Source organism: Nannospalax galili, unplaced genomic scaffold, assembly GCF_000622305.1.
Source record: "Nannospalax galili isolate Female #2095 unplaced genomic scaffold, S.galili_v1.0 scaffold19, whole genome shotgun sequence".
Classification (NCBI taxonomy): Eukaryota; Metazoa; Chordata; class Mammalia; order Rodentia; family Spalacidae; genus Nannospalax; species Nannospalax galili.
This window is the reverse complement of record NW_008342110.1, coordinates 1200673-1218941: the sequence shown is the minus strand read 5'-3', so window position 1 is coordinate 1218941 and position 18269 is coordinate 1200673. Positions and strand designations below refer to the sequence as shown.

Here is an 18269-nt window from a genome sequence, read left to right as displayed (position 1 = left end):
ACCCCCCCCCCCCCCCCCGCCGTGGAATAGCCCATTGGAAGGATTTGTCAGAGCACTTCTAGCCTACCTCATTGTACTGGAGCAAATAGGGCAGGCAAGCAATTAGGGAACCAGCCCTCTAACTTTACTGGCTCTGTGGACCTATCTCTCCCCCATAGAGACCCGAGCTCATTGAGAACTCCACACTTTCAATGAGTGGAAACATCAATGATACTTAGGTCATACGTAGAAGAATCCAAGATGGGAGGGAAGTCCTCAAACCCTATGGCCCTTGACTCTATGCTCAGAAATTTCAAGAAGGGCTTTTCTGGAGACTACATAATTAAACTGCCTCTGAGGAAGCTCCATGCCTTGTCCAAAGAGGAACGGCCTTCCTTTGTCACAAAATGGCCTCTGGAGGGAACACTGAACCTTCCCTCTGTCAGAGCAGTATACAGGGCAGTGACGAGATGCCTGGACACCCAGATCAGTTCCCTTATATAGACTTATGGTTACAAGTAGCTATATCATTATCACTCTGGGCCTGATTTTACACAAATAAAATGGGAGATTCTGGTCATTGCAGCAGGAAAGAAGGGAGAAGAACAAGATACAGTTATTTACAAGGGGAGCCCAGAAGAAAAAGAAGCACTGCTGCCACCCCATAGGAGCCCTCTGGCTTGCTTGCTGCTATAGTACCCACAGTTCCCCCAGTCGCCTGAGAGAACTCCTCCCTTAGTACCAGTTCCACCCCAAACACTGCCTATGTACACAGCTGTGCCAGCCAAGCCACACTGCCTCGCCCCAACAGTGGGCATCTGGCAGTCACTCACAACTGCACCCTTACAGGGCAGCCTATGCAGGCAACTGCACCAAGCATTTTCACAGAGCAACTGTTCTCACAAGTGCCGTCTGCACAAGGGCCACTCTCACAAATCCAGTCCTTACAAACGGCTTGCTCCAGGCCCCACCATAATGTAAGTTCCTGAGGGGTCAAGCCTAATTGCATAACCCCAGAAAGTTTGAGAAAGGCAAACCCTGAGTCCAAAGCTGGTTCCTTGCTGGGAACTGAGGCAACTTCAATCAGCTTCCTAAGTGACTTGACAACTTGAGGCTTTCCAAATGCTCCTCTATGCAATACAGTGCCCCCCTAAAAGTGGATGACAATGGCATCATATGACCAGGCCATTCAATCCTCTACTATCAGCCTTTGAGTACCACAGGTCTCCTTAGTTGGAATCAACAAACTCCAGCCTACTCAAAAACACTCAAGCTATGACTCACCCGCTCTAGACCATTTTCCTAATGCACCAACTCACTTGGAACAATTGCAGACAACTTCTTCAGACTCTCTTTAACACAGAAGAGAAACACTGCATTTTGGAGGAGGTCTAAAATTGGCTCTAAGGGTGGACCCCAGATTGTGAGACTGATCTTACCACCTGGGCCCAGCGGGCTGCACCCACCAATCAGTCAGACTGGGACTTCAATGATGAGGACAAAAAAGAGACTCCACAGGCCCTCATACAGGGATATCCACAGGCCCTCATACAGGGATATCCACAGGCCCTGAGAGACTCCACAAGCCCTGATACAGGGATATCCACAGGCCCTGAGAGATATCCACAGGCCCTGATACAGGGAGAAAAAGCTAGGGCAAGGAAACTGATTAAGATGTCAAAAACAGTAGGTCTTCTAAAAGCCTGATGAATCACCCACAGAGTTTTATGAGAGACTCTGTGAAGTATTCTGGATATATACTCCTTTTGATAAAGAGGCGGGAGAAAATCATCACATAGTGAATGCAGTCTTCGTATCTTTGTCATATCCTGACATCTGCCACAGGTTTCAAAAACTTGAATTTCTTCAGGGTGAATGTAACCAAATGCTAGAAGTTGCCAACAAAGCATTTGTAAGCTGGGGCTGAAAGAACTAGAAAACTGGAGACACGTGTATAAAGCAAATGTCCCTGCTAGCAGCTGCATTTGGATACCCCAATCTGCAGGAGAAAGTCAAAGAAGACCTCCATTGCACTAAGACAAATGTGCATACTGAAAGGAAACTGGCCATTGGAAGAACGAATGCCCTCACCATGAGAAAACGTCAGGCAGGCAAAAGAGGCCAAGTCATCCCAGCAGAGGGAACCATTGCCTGAGCAAGTTAATCTTAAATTCATCAGACTAACTAGCAAGGAAAACAAAAAGGACCAATCAGGCTCTTTAAGGCTTGGCCTCCAGAAGCTTTTGGTCATAATGAGAATTTGGGGTTAACTGATAACTTTTATGATAGACACTTGTGCTGAATATTTGGTAGTTACAACCCTAGAGGCTCCCCTAACAAACAAACCACTATTATAGGAACCACAGGGGACCAAATTACTCTCCCAATCTGCAAAACTTGATCATGTAAGCTGGTGGGCTATCTAGTAACTCATAAGTTTTTTCACTCACCAGAATACTCTATTCCTTTGTTGAGCAGAGACATGATGATGAAGCTTGTGGCAAAAATCACTTTTACCCCCAGGGGAAGCCTGCTAGCCTTGGCTCAAAAAGCCAACCCACAACTGTGATGGCTGTAACAAACCTAGGGAGGATGAATGGCATCTCTATCATCAAAAGAAAGAACAAACTAGCCCAACTGCTGTGCTGGAAGAATTTCTAAACATCTGGGCAGAAAAGATGCCCCCAAGCTTAGCTATAAACCATGTACCCATTATAGTGGACCTGAGACTAGGAGCCGCTCCAGTCAGGCAAAGACAATATTCTGTGCCAGGAAACTCATTTTGGAATTCTGGACCACATTTTGCATGATGCTGAAATTCTAGCTGACTGTCAGTCCTTCTGGACCACTCCACTGTTGCCAGTAAAGAAGCCAGAAGGAAATGAGTACAGACCCGATCATGACCTACATGCAGTCAACCACACAGTAACCACCATCCACCTAGTAGTCCCAAATCCCTACACACTTCTAAGTCTTTTGCCCCCACAGGTGAAATGATTCATTGGCCTTGACTTAAAAGATACTTTTTTCTGCCTTTGACTGTCACCTGTAAGTCAACCCTTGTTTGCCTTCTAATGGGAGGACCTTCGGCCTGAAAGGAAAATGCAATTAACATGGACTAGATTACCTTTCTCTGGGGAGGCCTTAAATTGTACTGTGTTATGATATGTAGACACTGTTAGCCAATCCCTCCCAAGAGAATTGTTGGGAAGACACCAGGGCCCTGTTGGCTCTGCTTTCTGATGCAGGATGTAAGGCCTCATGGAGGAAGGCCCAAATTTGCAGACAAAATGTAAAGTAGCTTCTAAAGGCTCAGTGTCCTTCAGAGATGATGAATGTCCAAAGGACACTGAGCCTTTGGGCACAAGAGAGAGCAGGCTGTCTTGTGACTAAGACAAGGAGGAGGTCTGGAAGTTCCTTGGGATAGCAGGGATTTGGATACCAGTCTGCTCAAAAATTGTAAAGCCACTATACGAAGTTACAGTCAGCTCTGGGAAGGGCCTTCTAAGCTAGGTCTTTCAAGAGAAGATCTTCAAAAAGGTAAAGAGACTCCTAACAAGTGCCCCAACATTAGGCATACCAGATGTAACCCAGGACTCTTCACGTGCAAGAAAAGTCACACAGTGTTGGGAGTCCTCACTCAGATGGTCAGGTCTTGGCAATACTCAGTCACATACTTGTCCAAGAGATTGGACTCAGTAGCTGCAAGTGGCTGCCATGTATCCAGGCCCTAGCTGCCACCATGATCTTAGTTAGGGAAACTGATAAACTCACCTTGGGACAAACCTGAAATGTAAAAGTCCCCCATGCCATCACTTCTCTGATGAACAATCAAGGCCATAAAGGCTGACAAATGCCAGAATGGCTCATTACCAAAGTTTTCTCTTTGAAAACTTACATATCTGCCTCAAGACTATAAAGACACTCCTCTTAGCAACTTTTGTCCATGGAGATGCCTCCCTCCCCACCTACAATGTGGAAGGAAGGGGGATTGTGAGAATGGAATGTGATAGATAAAGTATATTCAAGCTGAGCTTGTCTGAGTTTCCCCTTCAAAATCCAGAGCTGGGGACTGTTTACTGATGGGAGCTGCAATGTCTATGAGGGGCAACAAAAATCAGGATATGAACTGACCACCACTGATGAGGTCATCAAGGCTGAAGCCTTACCACAAGGGTAGTTGGCATAGAAAGCAGAATTATAGGAACTAATCCAGGCATGAAGGCAGGTGGAAGGCAAACAGGTTAATATCTATACAGACTCTACTAAGTATTCTTTTGCTACCCTGCATGTCCATGCAGTCATATACAAAGAATGAGAACTTTTAATAACAGGAGGAAAGGAAATCAAAACTAAAGAAGAAATTTGTCATTTATTAGAAGTAGCTTGGAAGCCCTCACTAGACACAGTAATTCACTGCAAAGGGCATCAAAAAGGAAATGACCCCATCAGTAGAGGAAACCAGCGGGCTGCCAACCTTCCAAATGCAGCAACAAGCCCTGAACCAGGCTCAATGATTCTCTTAGCACCAGAGTTATCACCATCTACAGAAAAGGACTAATGGGCCAAAAGTGAGAAGGGAACCGAAGGGCCAGAAGGCTGGTGGGAACTCCCAGACTCTTTGCGCCTGAAAAGCAGCAACCCAGTTGGTTAGACAGCATCATGAACCAACCCAACCTACCAAGGAAAGACAGCTGTGGAAAGTCTGCTGAGTTGATATTAGTTTATACTGTGACTCCCCAGATCAGCACAAGATGTGTAATGTGTGCATGGAACAATGCCAACCAGAGGCCAAAACCTAACATAGGGGTACAGACCGCTGGAAAATGCCCTTTGAGGATCTGGAAATAGATTTCACAGAAGTCAAACCATGCTATGAGTGCAAATACCTGCTAGCCTTAGTCTCTACATACTCAGGATGGACTGAGGCATTTCCAGCTCACACTGGGCAGACACAAGAAACTGAGAGTATGGAAAGTTCACCGAATGGTTTAATGAGGCACTTGGTTCAATTAGTCTGAGAAAACTGTAGCTCATATGTAACAAATATCTTTCTGCTAGTGATGTCTGCTTTTGTAAACTGCAATGACCATTTGACCAAGTCCTTGCCCAGTTAGCCTGGCCTAGCTCTAGATCAAAAGGTGGCAGACATCTTGACCCATGCCTAGAATATATACTTTGAAAGCTATGATGACCAAGTGAACTCAGGAAGAAATTTTCCTGAGATAACATGGTCCATCATGAAAAGAAACAGAGACCAGGTGCCAGTCATAAAATGATGATTTATGTAAAATGCCTATTTAATCCCCATTTGTACTTTTGTTCAGGGCCCAGAAAAATCTAAAGGCCCTAAGTGCTAATTCTGGAACCTTTTGAATAAGAAAGAATAAACGTTAATAAAAGTTAAAACCTCATTCAATTTTATGTCTTATAAGGGTTATACTGAGTTCAATATTGTATAACTGTATTAATTTAACTGTGAACCTCAAAATTTACAGCTAATTTTGAAAGAGAAGCAACTTTGCTCTGGAAATTGTTATTGAATATGTTAATGCTGTAATGAAATCATGTGGTTATTAAATAATTAAAAAAAAAAAAGGAGAAAGTAGTACTGATTAAAGCTTAGCCAGTGAAGGACGCATGATCACCTCGTGAACACTGAGTTATGCTATGAGAAGGGCCTGCGTGCTAATACTTGACCTCTGAGCTGATTGGATGGTGGCCTCCCCACCTATGCTATGCTTGTGGTTGTTGCCTTTAAATATTGTTCAGCCTTAATAATAAACGAGTTCTAGCTTAAAGCTACTCCCTGTCGTGTCTGATTGTCCTCGGAGAGAAGGGCTGGCGAAACGGGCGGACAGCGCACTTACCCCTCCTCGACCCCCATCGCTGCGGCCTCTTGTTCCTCTCCCCAAGATGAAGGGATTCGGAGACCATGGCATAGTCCCAGCAGGCCTGGATAAATAATTAAAAAAAAAAGAAAGAATAAACGAGCTTTCCAACTCTCTCCTTGGTGAATGCTTGATCTCTTAGTTGTTCAAATAATTTTTTTCACTATATAAGAACCTCATAATTCAGTTATAATTCAATTACGAGGTTCTTGCATAGTTCACTATATAAGAACTTCATGATTCAGTGAAGAAAACAACAAAAATCTTACAATATTTTAAGTAAGTTTACTATTTTATGTTGGGTTACATTTATAGTTAGCCTTGACCACTTATGGCCACAGGGAGCCCATGGGCTGCAATTTGGACATGCCTAAGCCATTCAAGGCCTTGTTGAAGGTTGCAAGGCCAATAAATCAAGTTCTGGGGCTTGTATCCAAGTTTGTTAAGCTCATACCCACCAAGGCTGCTTTCCAACATGCCTGCCCAGGAAAGGATCTGAAGCCTCAGAAGTGACCCATATGTGCCCCTGTGAAGACAGGCTATAGGGAACCCATCCCAATACCTGCTGGAGGTGACTCCTGATGTCCAAGGCACAGAGTTGAAGCATGTGCAAGTAGGAGACTTCTGTGTCGATGAGCTCTCTGATGGCCAGCCTCTGATGGAGCAGCAATCTGTCCTTAGAGCCCTGACCTGCTTGGTCAGTACTCCCTGACCTGGAGGAGGGCTCATCTGCCCCAGGATCAGCCATGTCTGCAGGTTCTGGGAAAAACCAAGTCATCCCAGTTCACTTTTGGGAAGCTCTACTGGGAAATGCTGTCCCTAATTTGAAGACTATTCATCAAGTGGTCTAAAACATCATTAGCTGCAGAGTCAAACACTTTTTTTAATGTATATATTCATTAGTATATACATTAAATAGTATATATTTTGCCTACATGTAAGTACACAGTGTTTGTGCAGTGCCTACAGAGGCCAGATGAGGGCATCAGACCCCTGGAAATGAAGTTACAGGTGGTTTTAAGCTGCCCTGTGGGTGGTGGAAACCAAACCAAGGTCCTCTGCAAGAGCAGTCAGTGTTCTTAGCCACTCAGCCATCTCTCTAGGCCCTCAACTGCTTATTATACAGAGTCAACTGCTTGTTAGTATTTTGGGGCAATGTCTGGGCAATACAAAAAGGCAAACAACACCTTGGGTCATTGCTGACATCTGAAATTCATTTCCCAGGACTCAATGTGCTTTCCTGAACTTTCTTCTGTTTTCTCCCCAGTTCGATCCAGATGCATTCATTCATCTGTTCATTTTTAAAGGCTACTTTATGCTGGGTTACATAGGCAAGTGTGTAATGTACTCTGATCATACTTCCTCCCCATAACCTGCTACTCTTCCCTTTCATGTCCCTTCCCTTTGTAACTCTGAAATCTAAGACCTACAAATGAGAGAGAACATGGGGTATTTACCTTTCTGTGATTCACTTAATATAATTATCTTCAATCGCATTCATTGTTCTATAGATGACATAATTTTATTCTTCTTGTGGCTATGTGTATATGCCACATATTCTTTATCTGTTTTTGGACACCTAGGGTTGGTTCCATAGCTGAGCTGCTGTGAAAAGTGCTGCAGTAAGTGTTGATGTGAAAATGTCTCTGAGAGGTACTGACTTGGAGTCTTTTGGGTAAATATCCAAGTAGTATACCTGTTGACACAGATTTCTTTACCTGGTTCAGCATCCTCTCACCCTCTCACTCCCAGTGGCTCCTGGCTCCCATCTCAGTCCTAACATATGGTCTGTCACCAGGAGATTTCCAAAGGCTCCAGGATCATCCTTCCACATCCAGACACCTCTCTCCCGTAGCCACTCACTAGAATTTGTCCTGGGAATGCTTCCAGCTCAAACTCCTTGGATCACAACTTTCCCTGTGTGCACGACTGTCACAGCTCCCGGCTGCTCAGTCCTGCAGTCCACCTCACTTTCTCACGTTTAATTAGAGAGAGAGAGAGAGAGAGAGAGAGAGAGAGAGAGAGAGAGAGAGAGAGAGAGAACCTGCTCTCTCTGCCCTTTGCCTCTGCACCTGCTATGCCCCAGGGAGGTGGGGGGTGGGGTCTCCACCTTCTTGCATTCCTCTTCCCTGATCCTTGTTTGCCCTTTATTTCTCTAAAACTCCTACCTAATCTCTATCTCTGAATTTTCAAAATATATAAATAGGGCAACAACATGGGCAAAGTGACCTGAAAAGTCTTTCTACTACCAAACACTTAGAGATGTCAGAACAGATGTAACTCTAACTGTAAGGCATACTTTGCAAAAACACAAAGAAAATCCCCAGGGAACTAAAACAGCAGGGAGTAGCTGAGCTGATAAGGCTACAGAGGGCAGGAAAGAGAGTGCTACCAATAGCAGCACACTGAGGACTTAACAGGAAACAAACTCCCTCCCTCCCTCTGTGAAATGAAGAGTCAGGGAGAAAAAAAATCCACCCACCATCACAGAAAATGACAAAAATATGTGTCTATTCTGGCCTGAATCCTGGCTGAGGGAAAAAAACAGTTCTTTGAAAATTCATAGCAATAGACATAGGAGTGGGAAGGTGTGACCCTTTCCTTGCCCATCATGGCCAACATCTCTACAAGACAGGCTAATAACAAGAGGAAAGCAAAGCAAATGTATCTGATCTTGTGTTGCCTGATGCGGGAGCCTGCAGACTGAGATCCCAAAGACCCTGGATGAATTAGCCATATTTATACTTAGGGTCAGTGAAGTGAGGACAGGTGTGTGGAAATACGACTGGATGACAAAGGAACCACTAATGCTAGCAGACTGGGTGGAGAGACTGTCGAGGCCTGTCCAGATTCTTTGGGGCCTTGCCGTGCAGCATTCCTTCTTTCCAGGAGCCAGCAGCCCCCTCTCTGGAATGGGTGTCTTCTGATCAAGTCTCAAATAAAGTAGCTTGATGAGCTTTTTTTTTTTTTTAAAAAAAAAAAACATTTATTTATTTTATTATTATTTTTTTATTTATGTGTGTGTGGTTGTGTGTATACGTGGGGGGGTGTGTTCGGAGGTCAGAGGACAACTTGCATGAGTGGGTTCTCTCCTTCCACCATGTGAATCCCAGGGATTCAACTCAGGTCATCAGACTTGGAGGCAAGCACCTTTACCCGCTAAGCCATCTTGCCAGCCCTTGACCAGCTTTTAGACAGAAAGACGAGGTAGGGGAAAAGTTAAAGAACATTTTTAGGATTTCTGGCTGGCTTTGTGGAAAAGGGGGCTCTGGTTTCTATGAACTGCTTCTTCCTATGGCTTGCCGCCAGAGAGAATGAGAAGTGAGAGACAGGAAGAAGGAGAGGTCAGCCAGGAACCTGACTTCACAGGTCTTGGGGCATCATTGTATGAGCCCCCATACAAGCCTACTGGGCTTACCTCAAATTTATATCACATATCTGGTCTCACTGACCAAAAACTGAGAATCATACAGAGAAGTTGTGGAGTAATACTGTACTCTGAGACCAAAGGAAAAAGTGAAGCATCTGCAGAAGGCCACAGCTGTGGTCTCTAACCTTGTCTTGCAGATGAGCTGGGAGTCCAAACGACAAGAATGCCACTGTGAAGCTGTACATGCTGGTTCAGGCCTTTAATCCCAGTTCTCAGATTTCATGAGTTCTAGGCCAGCCTGGGTTACCTGGGCAGTAATGAGCCAGCCTGGGCTATATAGCAAGCCCTCCCCCTAACCCCCGCCCTATCGCAAAAATAATAAATAAATAAACAAATAAATAATAAATAAATAAAATGTCATTGTAAGTGAGCATCAGGAGAAACACAAAGCAGGGTTAGAGCCCAAGTTGTCAAATAAAACCACATTGGAGAAAAAGAAAGACTTTACAACAATACTAAATAAGAATGTCTATGATTTTTATTTTTACAGAGTCTTATTATATAGCCCTGGCTGGCCTGGAATTTGTTATATAGACCAGGATGACCTTGAACTCACAGAGATCTGCCTGCTTCTGGCTCCTGAGTGCTACAATTAAAAGTGTATACCACCATGCCCAGATGAGCTCTATAATTTTTAAAGCAACAAATAGAACTCATAGAAATTAAAATCTTAGTATTTGAAATTAAAATATGATTAGCAGTTTAAGAAGACATTTGGAAAAACACATCAAAAGGGGCAGATAGATCTGAAGAAATTATGCAGACTGCTAAACAGAAAAGTAAGGAAATAGCAAACACACAAGGAATATGCACACCAAAAGAAGGGTGAGTTCTAGGAAGCAAGACTAGAGAGGAGAAGCAGTATTTGACGAGCGAAGGCTAGAAATTGTCTAGCATTTATAAAAGATTTTTAGGCTGGGCATAGTGGCACCCACCTCTAATCCCAGCACTCGGGAGGCAGAGGCAGGAAGATCTCTGTGAGCTTAATGTTAGCTTAGTCTACACTAGTTCCAGGCCAACCAGGGCTACATAGAAAGACTCTGTCTCATAAAAAGAGAGAGAGGGAGGAGGGGGGAGGAAGGGAGGGAGGGAGGGAGGAAGGAAGGAAGGAAAGAGGGAAGGAAGGAAGGAAAGAGGGAAGGAAGGAGGAAGGAAGGAAGGAACTAAAATCAGTGTGGCACATACTCGGTGCTAATAAAAAATGTTGATGCTGCAATTGCTCCCTTTGGATTGTGTAAAACTGAGTTGATTCTCCCTTCTCTTCTTCCCTACACATTCATTCAACAACTATTGGGTAGGCCAGGCATGATGGCACATGCCTATCATCACAACACTTGAGAAGATCATCTCCAATGTTCCGACCCTACTATGATTACCAAGTGGATTCTCCTCTGTGTGTGTGTGTGTGTGTGTGTGTGTGTGTGTGTGTGTGTGTGTGTATGCACATGCAACATGGAGGTCAGAGGACAACCTCAGGTGTCAGTCCTAGCCTTCCACCTTGGCTGAAGCAGGGTCTCTTTGTTGTTTGCTGTTGTGCCTTATAGACCAGGTTAGTTGGCCCATGAGCTTCCAGACAGTCTCCTGCCTCTGCCTCCCATTCACTGTAGAGGGATTACAGGTGAGTGCCAGCTCTTTTCATGGGTTCTTGGGATTGAACTTGGGCTATCACACTTGTGCAATAATGCTTTTATCTGCTGAACCATCTCTTGAGCCCCACTACCAAGTATATTCTTAAGATTCATGCTCAGAAAAAGTATAAGACGGGCATAGTAGTTGATGACTCTGTTCTCACCTTCTTGGCCCTAAAACACAATTGTGAGAGGCACTGTGAAGGTTCAGAGCCCAGGTCTGCAGCCAGGAACGTCCAATTTTTAATTATTTAGGGTGTTTTTTTAGACAGGATCTGGTGTAGCCCAGGCTGATGTTGAGCTCACTACATAGCCAAGTTTAGCCTTAAATTCCTGGTTCTTTTGCACCTACCTCCCAAGTGTTGGGATTACAGGCATGCTCCACCACGCCCAGCTGATGGTTTGAAATTCTGACTCTGTAACTGATTTACTGGCTTTCCCAAGATGCATATTTAACCTTCCTTACAGCGTTCTTATAAGATTTCAGAAGAGAATCCAATGACAAGGTCTAACAGAGCACCTGGTACATAAGCTCTCAATCACAGTAGCTGTTGGCTTGTTTGAGTATTTCCATTAAATTGAAAAGGTTAGTATTATCATTAACCAAGTGGATGAAAAGTTATCTAAGGACACTTGCTGAATTAGATGCAACCAATCAAATCCAAGCAAGTGGTAAGAACAGCTAACCATGTTGATAAGGACTATGCGCTCAAATTCGAGAATGCAGCGACTGCCCCCAAATAGAATGAGGGATGGGAGAGACAGAGCGTTGAGGACGAACCTCAACCCAGCCTAATGAAGACTGAATCCCTTCGAATTTTATTTTTACAATTTTCTTCTCTACCTCCACCTTGGCCTAATGCACTATGAGTTGAATTGTTGTCACTTGATTAGAACAAATGGTTGTTTAGCCCTTAGAAGGAAAACAGATTACTTGGAGTCAGTGTAGGCTACTGAAAAAAGCAGGTTATGCCAGAGGATCCTCATACCCTTACCGAAAGCCAACTATATCGGCAGATCAAAGGAACATTGCAGTTTAGCACATCCAGCCCAGCAGGTCTTGCCATACTCTCAGGAGGCCCGGGGGGGGGGGGGGTAGTGAAAGGCACTAAAAGTGCACTGAAAACTGATAAAACTTGCCAGACAAGATGTGCCCACTGTTGCAATAGTGGCATGACTGTTATGGAAGGGGGCAGGTAAACCAATTGATTTCTGACTGGAGTTACACCTTGATCCACAGGATGGAATTAATGCCTAGTACTGTAAACCTGATCAAAAGACTATGGCTAGGGAGTTCATAGGTCTAGCAGGGCACCTACTATTGCTGTTTTGCTAAATGGACATGTTGTCAAACTGCCTTCCAAATATTTATGTTTATACCTGCAGATCCAGTGCTGCTCTTAGCCTTGGTCAGGGAAGTTTCTTTTTGAAATGGCCAGAAGGTAATGAAGAGACTCATGACTGGTCAAAAGCTGAGAAGAAGTGACTGTTGAGTGTTCACTCTTAAATAGGTCATCTATAATCACATCCTACCCCTCTCCTCTGCAAGGCTCAAGGAACATCACCAAAGAATGTAAGAGCTGGAGAATGGGAGGAGAGCTGTGAACTGTTGTCTTCTGGATACGACATGGCTACCATACTCATGAATTCACAGCAGCTATGGTTACCTGCACAAGATCAAGTCAGTCAACATTCCAGTGTGCATGGGGAGGGTCTCATGAGATCCCGCCTCTTGCTGAGGAGTTATTGGCAGCTGATGGCTGCTGAGGGAGGAAGAGTCATTTTTTCAGGGATGTGGCTGCTGGTATGTAGCCCATGCTTTGGTAGCTGTTCCCACACCCATGTACATGCAGGTGACACTGACTCTGTGGGTTATTATTTTTTTTTAAGGTATACGAAGGTAGAAAGGGAATGTGTTGGGGGGCTGGTCTAAAGGGAGTCAAAAGGGGGAGGTGGGGACTGATAGGATCAAGATATGTTGTATACACATATGAAATTGTTAATAGTTAAAATTCTTTTTTAAAAAAACTGATAAAACTACTCAATGCCCAGGGACTTGAGCAATGCTAATGTCTGGGTTCTGCCCTGTTATATTAAGAATATTAATTCACCAGGCGTGGTGGTGTGAGCCTGTAATCCCAGCACTCGGGAGGCAGAGGCAAGTGTATCTCTGTGAGTTCAAGGCCAGCCTGGTCTACATAGTAAGTTCCAGGTCAGCTGGAGCTACAGGGAGACTCTGCCTCAAAAAGACCAAAGGGGAAAAAAAAAAGGATATTAATTCCAGGCTGGAGAGATGGCTCAGCAGTTAAGAGCACTGACTGTTCTTGCAGAGGTTTGATTCCCAGCACCCACAACCATCTGTAACTCCAGTTCAGGTGACCCAACTCCCTCTTCTGACCTCTGCAGACAGTGCACAACATGGGTGCACTTACATGCAGGCAATACACTCATACACATAAAATAAAAATAATACATAATAAAATATTTTTTAAAAAGAATATTAATTCCTCTAGTACTTCCTATCTCCAAGGCCACCCCATCAGACTCAACCTACTTCCTGAGGAGCCAACGGCCTCCTGGCTGGATGCCTCCGGGTGTGATGTCTTTACAGCACTCCTCCTTGAGAAGCCCACGCCCACGCCCTGAGCTGTGCCTTGCTTTCTTCGAGCACTTCTATCACTCATGCTTACACCTATATTAAAATATCTTTAATAAAATCTTAGAGGAAAAAACTCAAGGGTTGGATGTAGTTTAGTAGTAGACTTTGTGCTTAGCATGCACAAGGCCCTGGCTTTGATCCCCAAAACTAAAGATAACACCACAGAACAGAAAACCATGAAGTTGGTCAGGTCACTTCTCTGCTTAAAACCTAGATGAAGGGCCAGGGAGATGGCTCAGTGAGAAAAAGTGCTGGTTATGCAAGCCTGACAATCTGCGTTCAGTCCCTGGAACCTGTGTAAAAAGCTGGATTCGGTGGCCCCGATCTGTAATTCCAGCACTCATGTGTTGATGTGGGAGGTAGAGACAGGAGAATCACCTGGAAGTTCACAGGAGAGCTAGCCTGGAGTACACAGTAAAGCAACAGACACAAGACCCTGCCTCCCAAAAGTTACCTTCTGACACACACACACACACACTATTTTTTAAATTTTATTTTTTATTTTATGTGTATGCATGTATTGCCTGTATGTAGGTAAGTGCACCAGTGTCATTTTAAAACCTTAGATCAGTCTACCTTGACTTCTACTCCAAAAGAACCACTGCTGACCCCAATAATTATTCTGCTTATTTGTTTTATTATGTAGTGGTTTATGCAACAAAATATAAATTCTGTAAGGTCAGGGGCTTATGTATTATTTTTTCAACACATTACTTACTGTTTACTCTAAATTTAGCACATAAGTACTCAATTAATAAACTGAATAAATGACATAGAGGGACACAAAAAAGCCTTGGCCAAATTGCCAATGACACCGAAGCAGAGATAAACTAATACGACATTATACATTATACAGTTCTTTGGTTCTGTCTTGGAAGACACCAAAAAGTCTGAGGTCAGAAAAGGAATAACAATTCCCTTTGAACTTTATATGAAATGTGTAAGAATGACTTTTCTGGACAAATAGAATCTTACCTAACCATGTAACCAAAGCTAATCTTATATCTTGAGATCATTTAACACTGTGATCTTTTTTGCCACCCACATGTTCTCTTGAACAACATCTTTAATGTATTTAAGTGATAAAACAGGTTCTTGTTCATTATATTACTAAATAAACAGCACAGGAAGGTATGAAGAGGTCATAATTCTCACGAACCCTGCAGCACATAAGTGAGCACTGCTACGTAAGTATCACCAGGAATACAAATAAGCATAAAATCCTCCCCAAAGATTCTGACTCAGTGGAGCAGAATGGGGCATCTTGACAAATCTCTAGACGTTTCTGATGTAAGGTCCGTAAATCATTTCTTGAGAAATTCCGCTCTACAAGGAATGGAATGGGTGGGTCTGGAAAACAAAGAGGGCGTCAGCTAGCTCTAAACAAGGAAGAGTCTGTTGCTGATACAGGAAGCATGTTTGTTCTAGATTGTTTTCTCTGGAGCACCTAAAGTTTGAAGCCTAAAGATAATTATAAAAAGAAAATTCCAAATATTTAGATACAACTGTAAAACAAAATCAGAGCACAGAGCCAGGAAGGAAGGGAGCTGTAAAAGTCACAATGCAACCCCTTTGGGTTGAAAAACAAATGATAGGAGTGAGGTGGGAAGTGCAAGAAACATCACACACACATACAGATACATACATATGTGTATACACATATATGTGTACATGAATAAAAGAACTCCTGCACCTTGGACTGAACTTCCTGCAAGGCTGACCAACTGATTATCACTCCAAAGGGTATGGAGAATTTGGAATGTTACAGGCCCAGAGTCTAATTACCATTTATCTCGGACCATCTTTAGTCCCCCAAACAGCTACTCCTTACCCACCTCTGTTTCTGATCTAACATCCTGTGGCTAACAGATGAAAAACCTTTTAGAATGTATTAACTTAGCAGACCACCAGGTCTCACCAATCCAAAAGCTAGGAATGTCATCACATACCATCTGAGACCTATAATAAGAACCCTCCCTCTTTGCTGCAACCCGCCTACTGAATGGATCCTCCAAGATACTTGAAAAGTGTCTTGATTTATGACTTTTCTTTATTCTGTTACCATAAAAGTGTAAGACAACTGTTACCACGCTAGAACATGGAATTCGGGGTAACCTGAATCTGTGTTCCCGGGCCATGGTCGCTCATATTTGGCTCCAGAATAAACTCTTATCCCCTTTGAGGTGAGAGTTATGTTTTTGCATTGACAACATACACACATATACAGAAACACATATGCACACACATTCAAACACACACACACATATAAACATACACACACACTTTCTTCTCTTTATAAATACATGGACAGGAATGTAACCCACTAGACAGATGGTATGTGTCTTAACCCAAATTAAACAACAGCTATTTGCTTTTAACCATATGTCCCCAGCTCTACTTGGAAGGCCGAGGAAAGTAGAGAAAGGAGACCACACAGCATTTTTTTAGAGGGAGTCTTTTTATAGTTCAGTGGGTCTGTCCAGGCTGTGTCCTCACAATTCCAGAGCCACAGATTTAAAGTTCTTCTGCTTGTCAATAAACAAGTACTGTGGACAGTGAAGCTTGATAAATTCCATGCTGCTTTGGTGACAGCACTGACACAGCCCATCCGCCGTAGTTAAATAAAAAGCCATTGATTTATGCTAGGGCAGAACCAACCATCGCACTGTTTGCCACAGTAATCTGCTGATCCAAGGGGGTGTGAGCCAACTGTTGGCCACTCCTGTGCCCTGGCAGAAACCCAACGAGCCTCCACTGTGGGGCAAGAATGCGTGCTACCAGGTCTGTTTATATCCTCTTTCCTCCCATTTAAAACAAACCAGAAGCTTCTGGCTCCATTTGAAAAGGTAAGCAAAGCCTAGAAACATTCCTTGTGAGAATGTCTGGGAGCATCCATTTTCAGATTTGACCTTGAGCCAAACAGTGACTGAAGGAGCTGCAGAGATGGCTCAGCAGTTAAGAACACTTGTTGCTTTTCCAGAGGACTTGATTTTGGTTCTCAGCATCCACATCAGGTGGCTCACAACCACCTGTACCTCCAGCTCCAGGGACCCAATATCCTCTTCTGGCCTCTGCAGTCACTCACTCGTGGCACACACACACCAGTAAAATAAAAATAAAACTTAGAAAACTAGTGACTGGAGTGCTTCACTACACCCTTACTTGGGCCACTATCACTGCTGTGGGCCCTGCTTTGCAAGTCATGATACCATTGACTTTATTACACTTTCGCTGGGGGTGCATATGGGTGGAGGCCAGAAGTCCCTGTGAGATGTCTTCATCTTATCTTTTGACAGAATCTCTCCCAGAACACAGAGCTCCTCTGTTTTGGGTAGGCTGACAGGTCAGCAAACCCCAGGGATTCTTTTAGCTCAGCATTGCTTGCTTTCCCAACGCCCAGCCCAGCTCTGGGGTTACAGAGTTCCCCAGCAGTGCGGGGCTTTTACATGGGTGCTGGGGATCTGAACTCGGGTCCTCATGTTTGTATGACAAGTATTTTACCAGCTAGATTGTCTCTCTCCAACCTTGCCCACTTGTACGTTTGTAAAATTTTGTACTTTTATTTTATTAATTTATTCCAGGTTGTCCCCCTTTCTTAACTGGCACAGCTGTGTTTGACAGGGTTATGTGCATCAGCTCTCCTGTTGAGCACCTACTGCCTTATCAATAAACTGTGCTCCAGGTACCAGCTTCACTCTCATTCAACAATCTAAAGGGCTAGGCACTGGGCCTGGAAAGGGAAAACTGCTTCCCAGAGCACAGGGCTAGCAGTCAGGAGGCTGCCTGCTCCTCCACCACCTCCCTCTCCTGAAAGGAACAAGTAAACTGCTCTGAGGTGCCGCCTGCTGCCCGCAGCGCTGCCAAAGTGAGATGCTGTGGGTGGGGAGTGGACAGCTGCTCCTCCCAGGCCGATGACCTCCAGGGGGCCCAGAACCCGCCCTGTGCGCTGCGCTTCTCAGCTTCCCACCTCCCGCATCCCAGCACGCAGAGCCATAGGTCTGCCTTCTGGACCGGCTCTGGTACCACTTTCCTACGGGACGATGACCAACTCCCACCTTAATCCGTCTCAGATTTCTGCTCCCTTCCCTGATCTCTGACGGTCTATTCATAATTACAGTTTCTTAGTAAGGATTCTTCACTGCCGCTTGTATTTTCCCATTGTTTTAATGGAGAGAGTCTCACTAAAAGCTGCCTCACATCCTACGACAGCCGATAAGAAACGAAAATAATATTTTGTCGTAGCCCAGCTTACCTTCCTGGGCCTCAGTTTCCCACCGTGGATCAGGTGGCTTGCGCTCCGATGGGACTCAGAGCTACACGGGGCGGGGTGCGGCCTCGGTCCCCACCTGGTGTTTCTGACCTGTCCAGCAGCTGCTTCCCGCACCCCTCGGTCCCATCCAGTCCGGGGCTGCACTCACCGCGCACGCGCTGGGTGCCCGCGTCCGTCACTGGCACAGAGCTGGGTCCGCCGGGAGCGGAGCCGGAGGCCCGGTAGCGCGCCGGGAGGCTGAGCCCCGGCTGCGAGTGCGCGCTTCTGCCTTGGTCGATTGTCTCCGGAGCAGGCTGCTTTCCGCTCGCTAGCGCTCCCAGACCGCAGGCTGTATGGGCGGGGCGAGTACCTGGGCACTCACCTTCCCAGCTTCCCTCCCGGGCGCCTCCCCTGGTCCCCCAGGACCGGCGTA

The 18269-nt window shown here is 44.8% G+C and overlaps 1 protein-coding gene across 4 annotated transcripts in view; it reads right to left on the bottom strand.

Annotated features, from left to right (window-relative positions):
* Positions 1–18026, bottom strand: part of Arhgef37 (Rho guanine nucleotide exchange factor 37) — a 55293-nt gene extending 37267 nt beyond the window's left edge. For 3 of the 4 annotated variants that reach the window (XM_008837908.3, XM_017799326.2, XM_029565830.1), the window contains exons 1-2: positions 17840–18026; positions 6433–6629 (exon numbers count right to left, since the gene is read on the bottom strand). In XM_008837908.3, the coding sequence (XP_008836130.1) occupies positions 6433–6618 (186 nt within the window). In that variant the 5' untranslated portion in view covers positions 6619–6629; positions 17840–18026. The remainder of the gene's footprint in view (positions 1–6432; positions 6630–17839) is intronic. The other variant, XM_017799327.2, reaches the window with a different exon arrangement.
* Between the last annotated feature and the right edge of the window lie 243 nt (positions 18027–18269).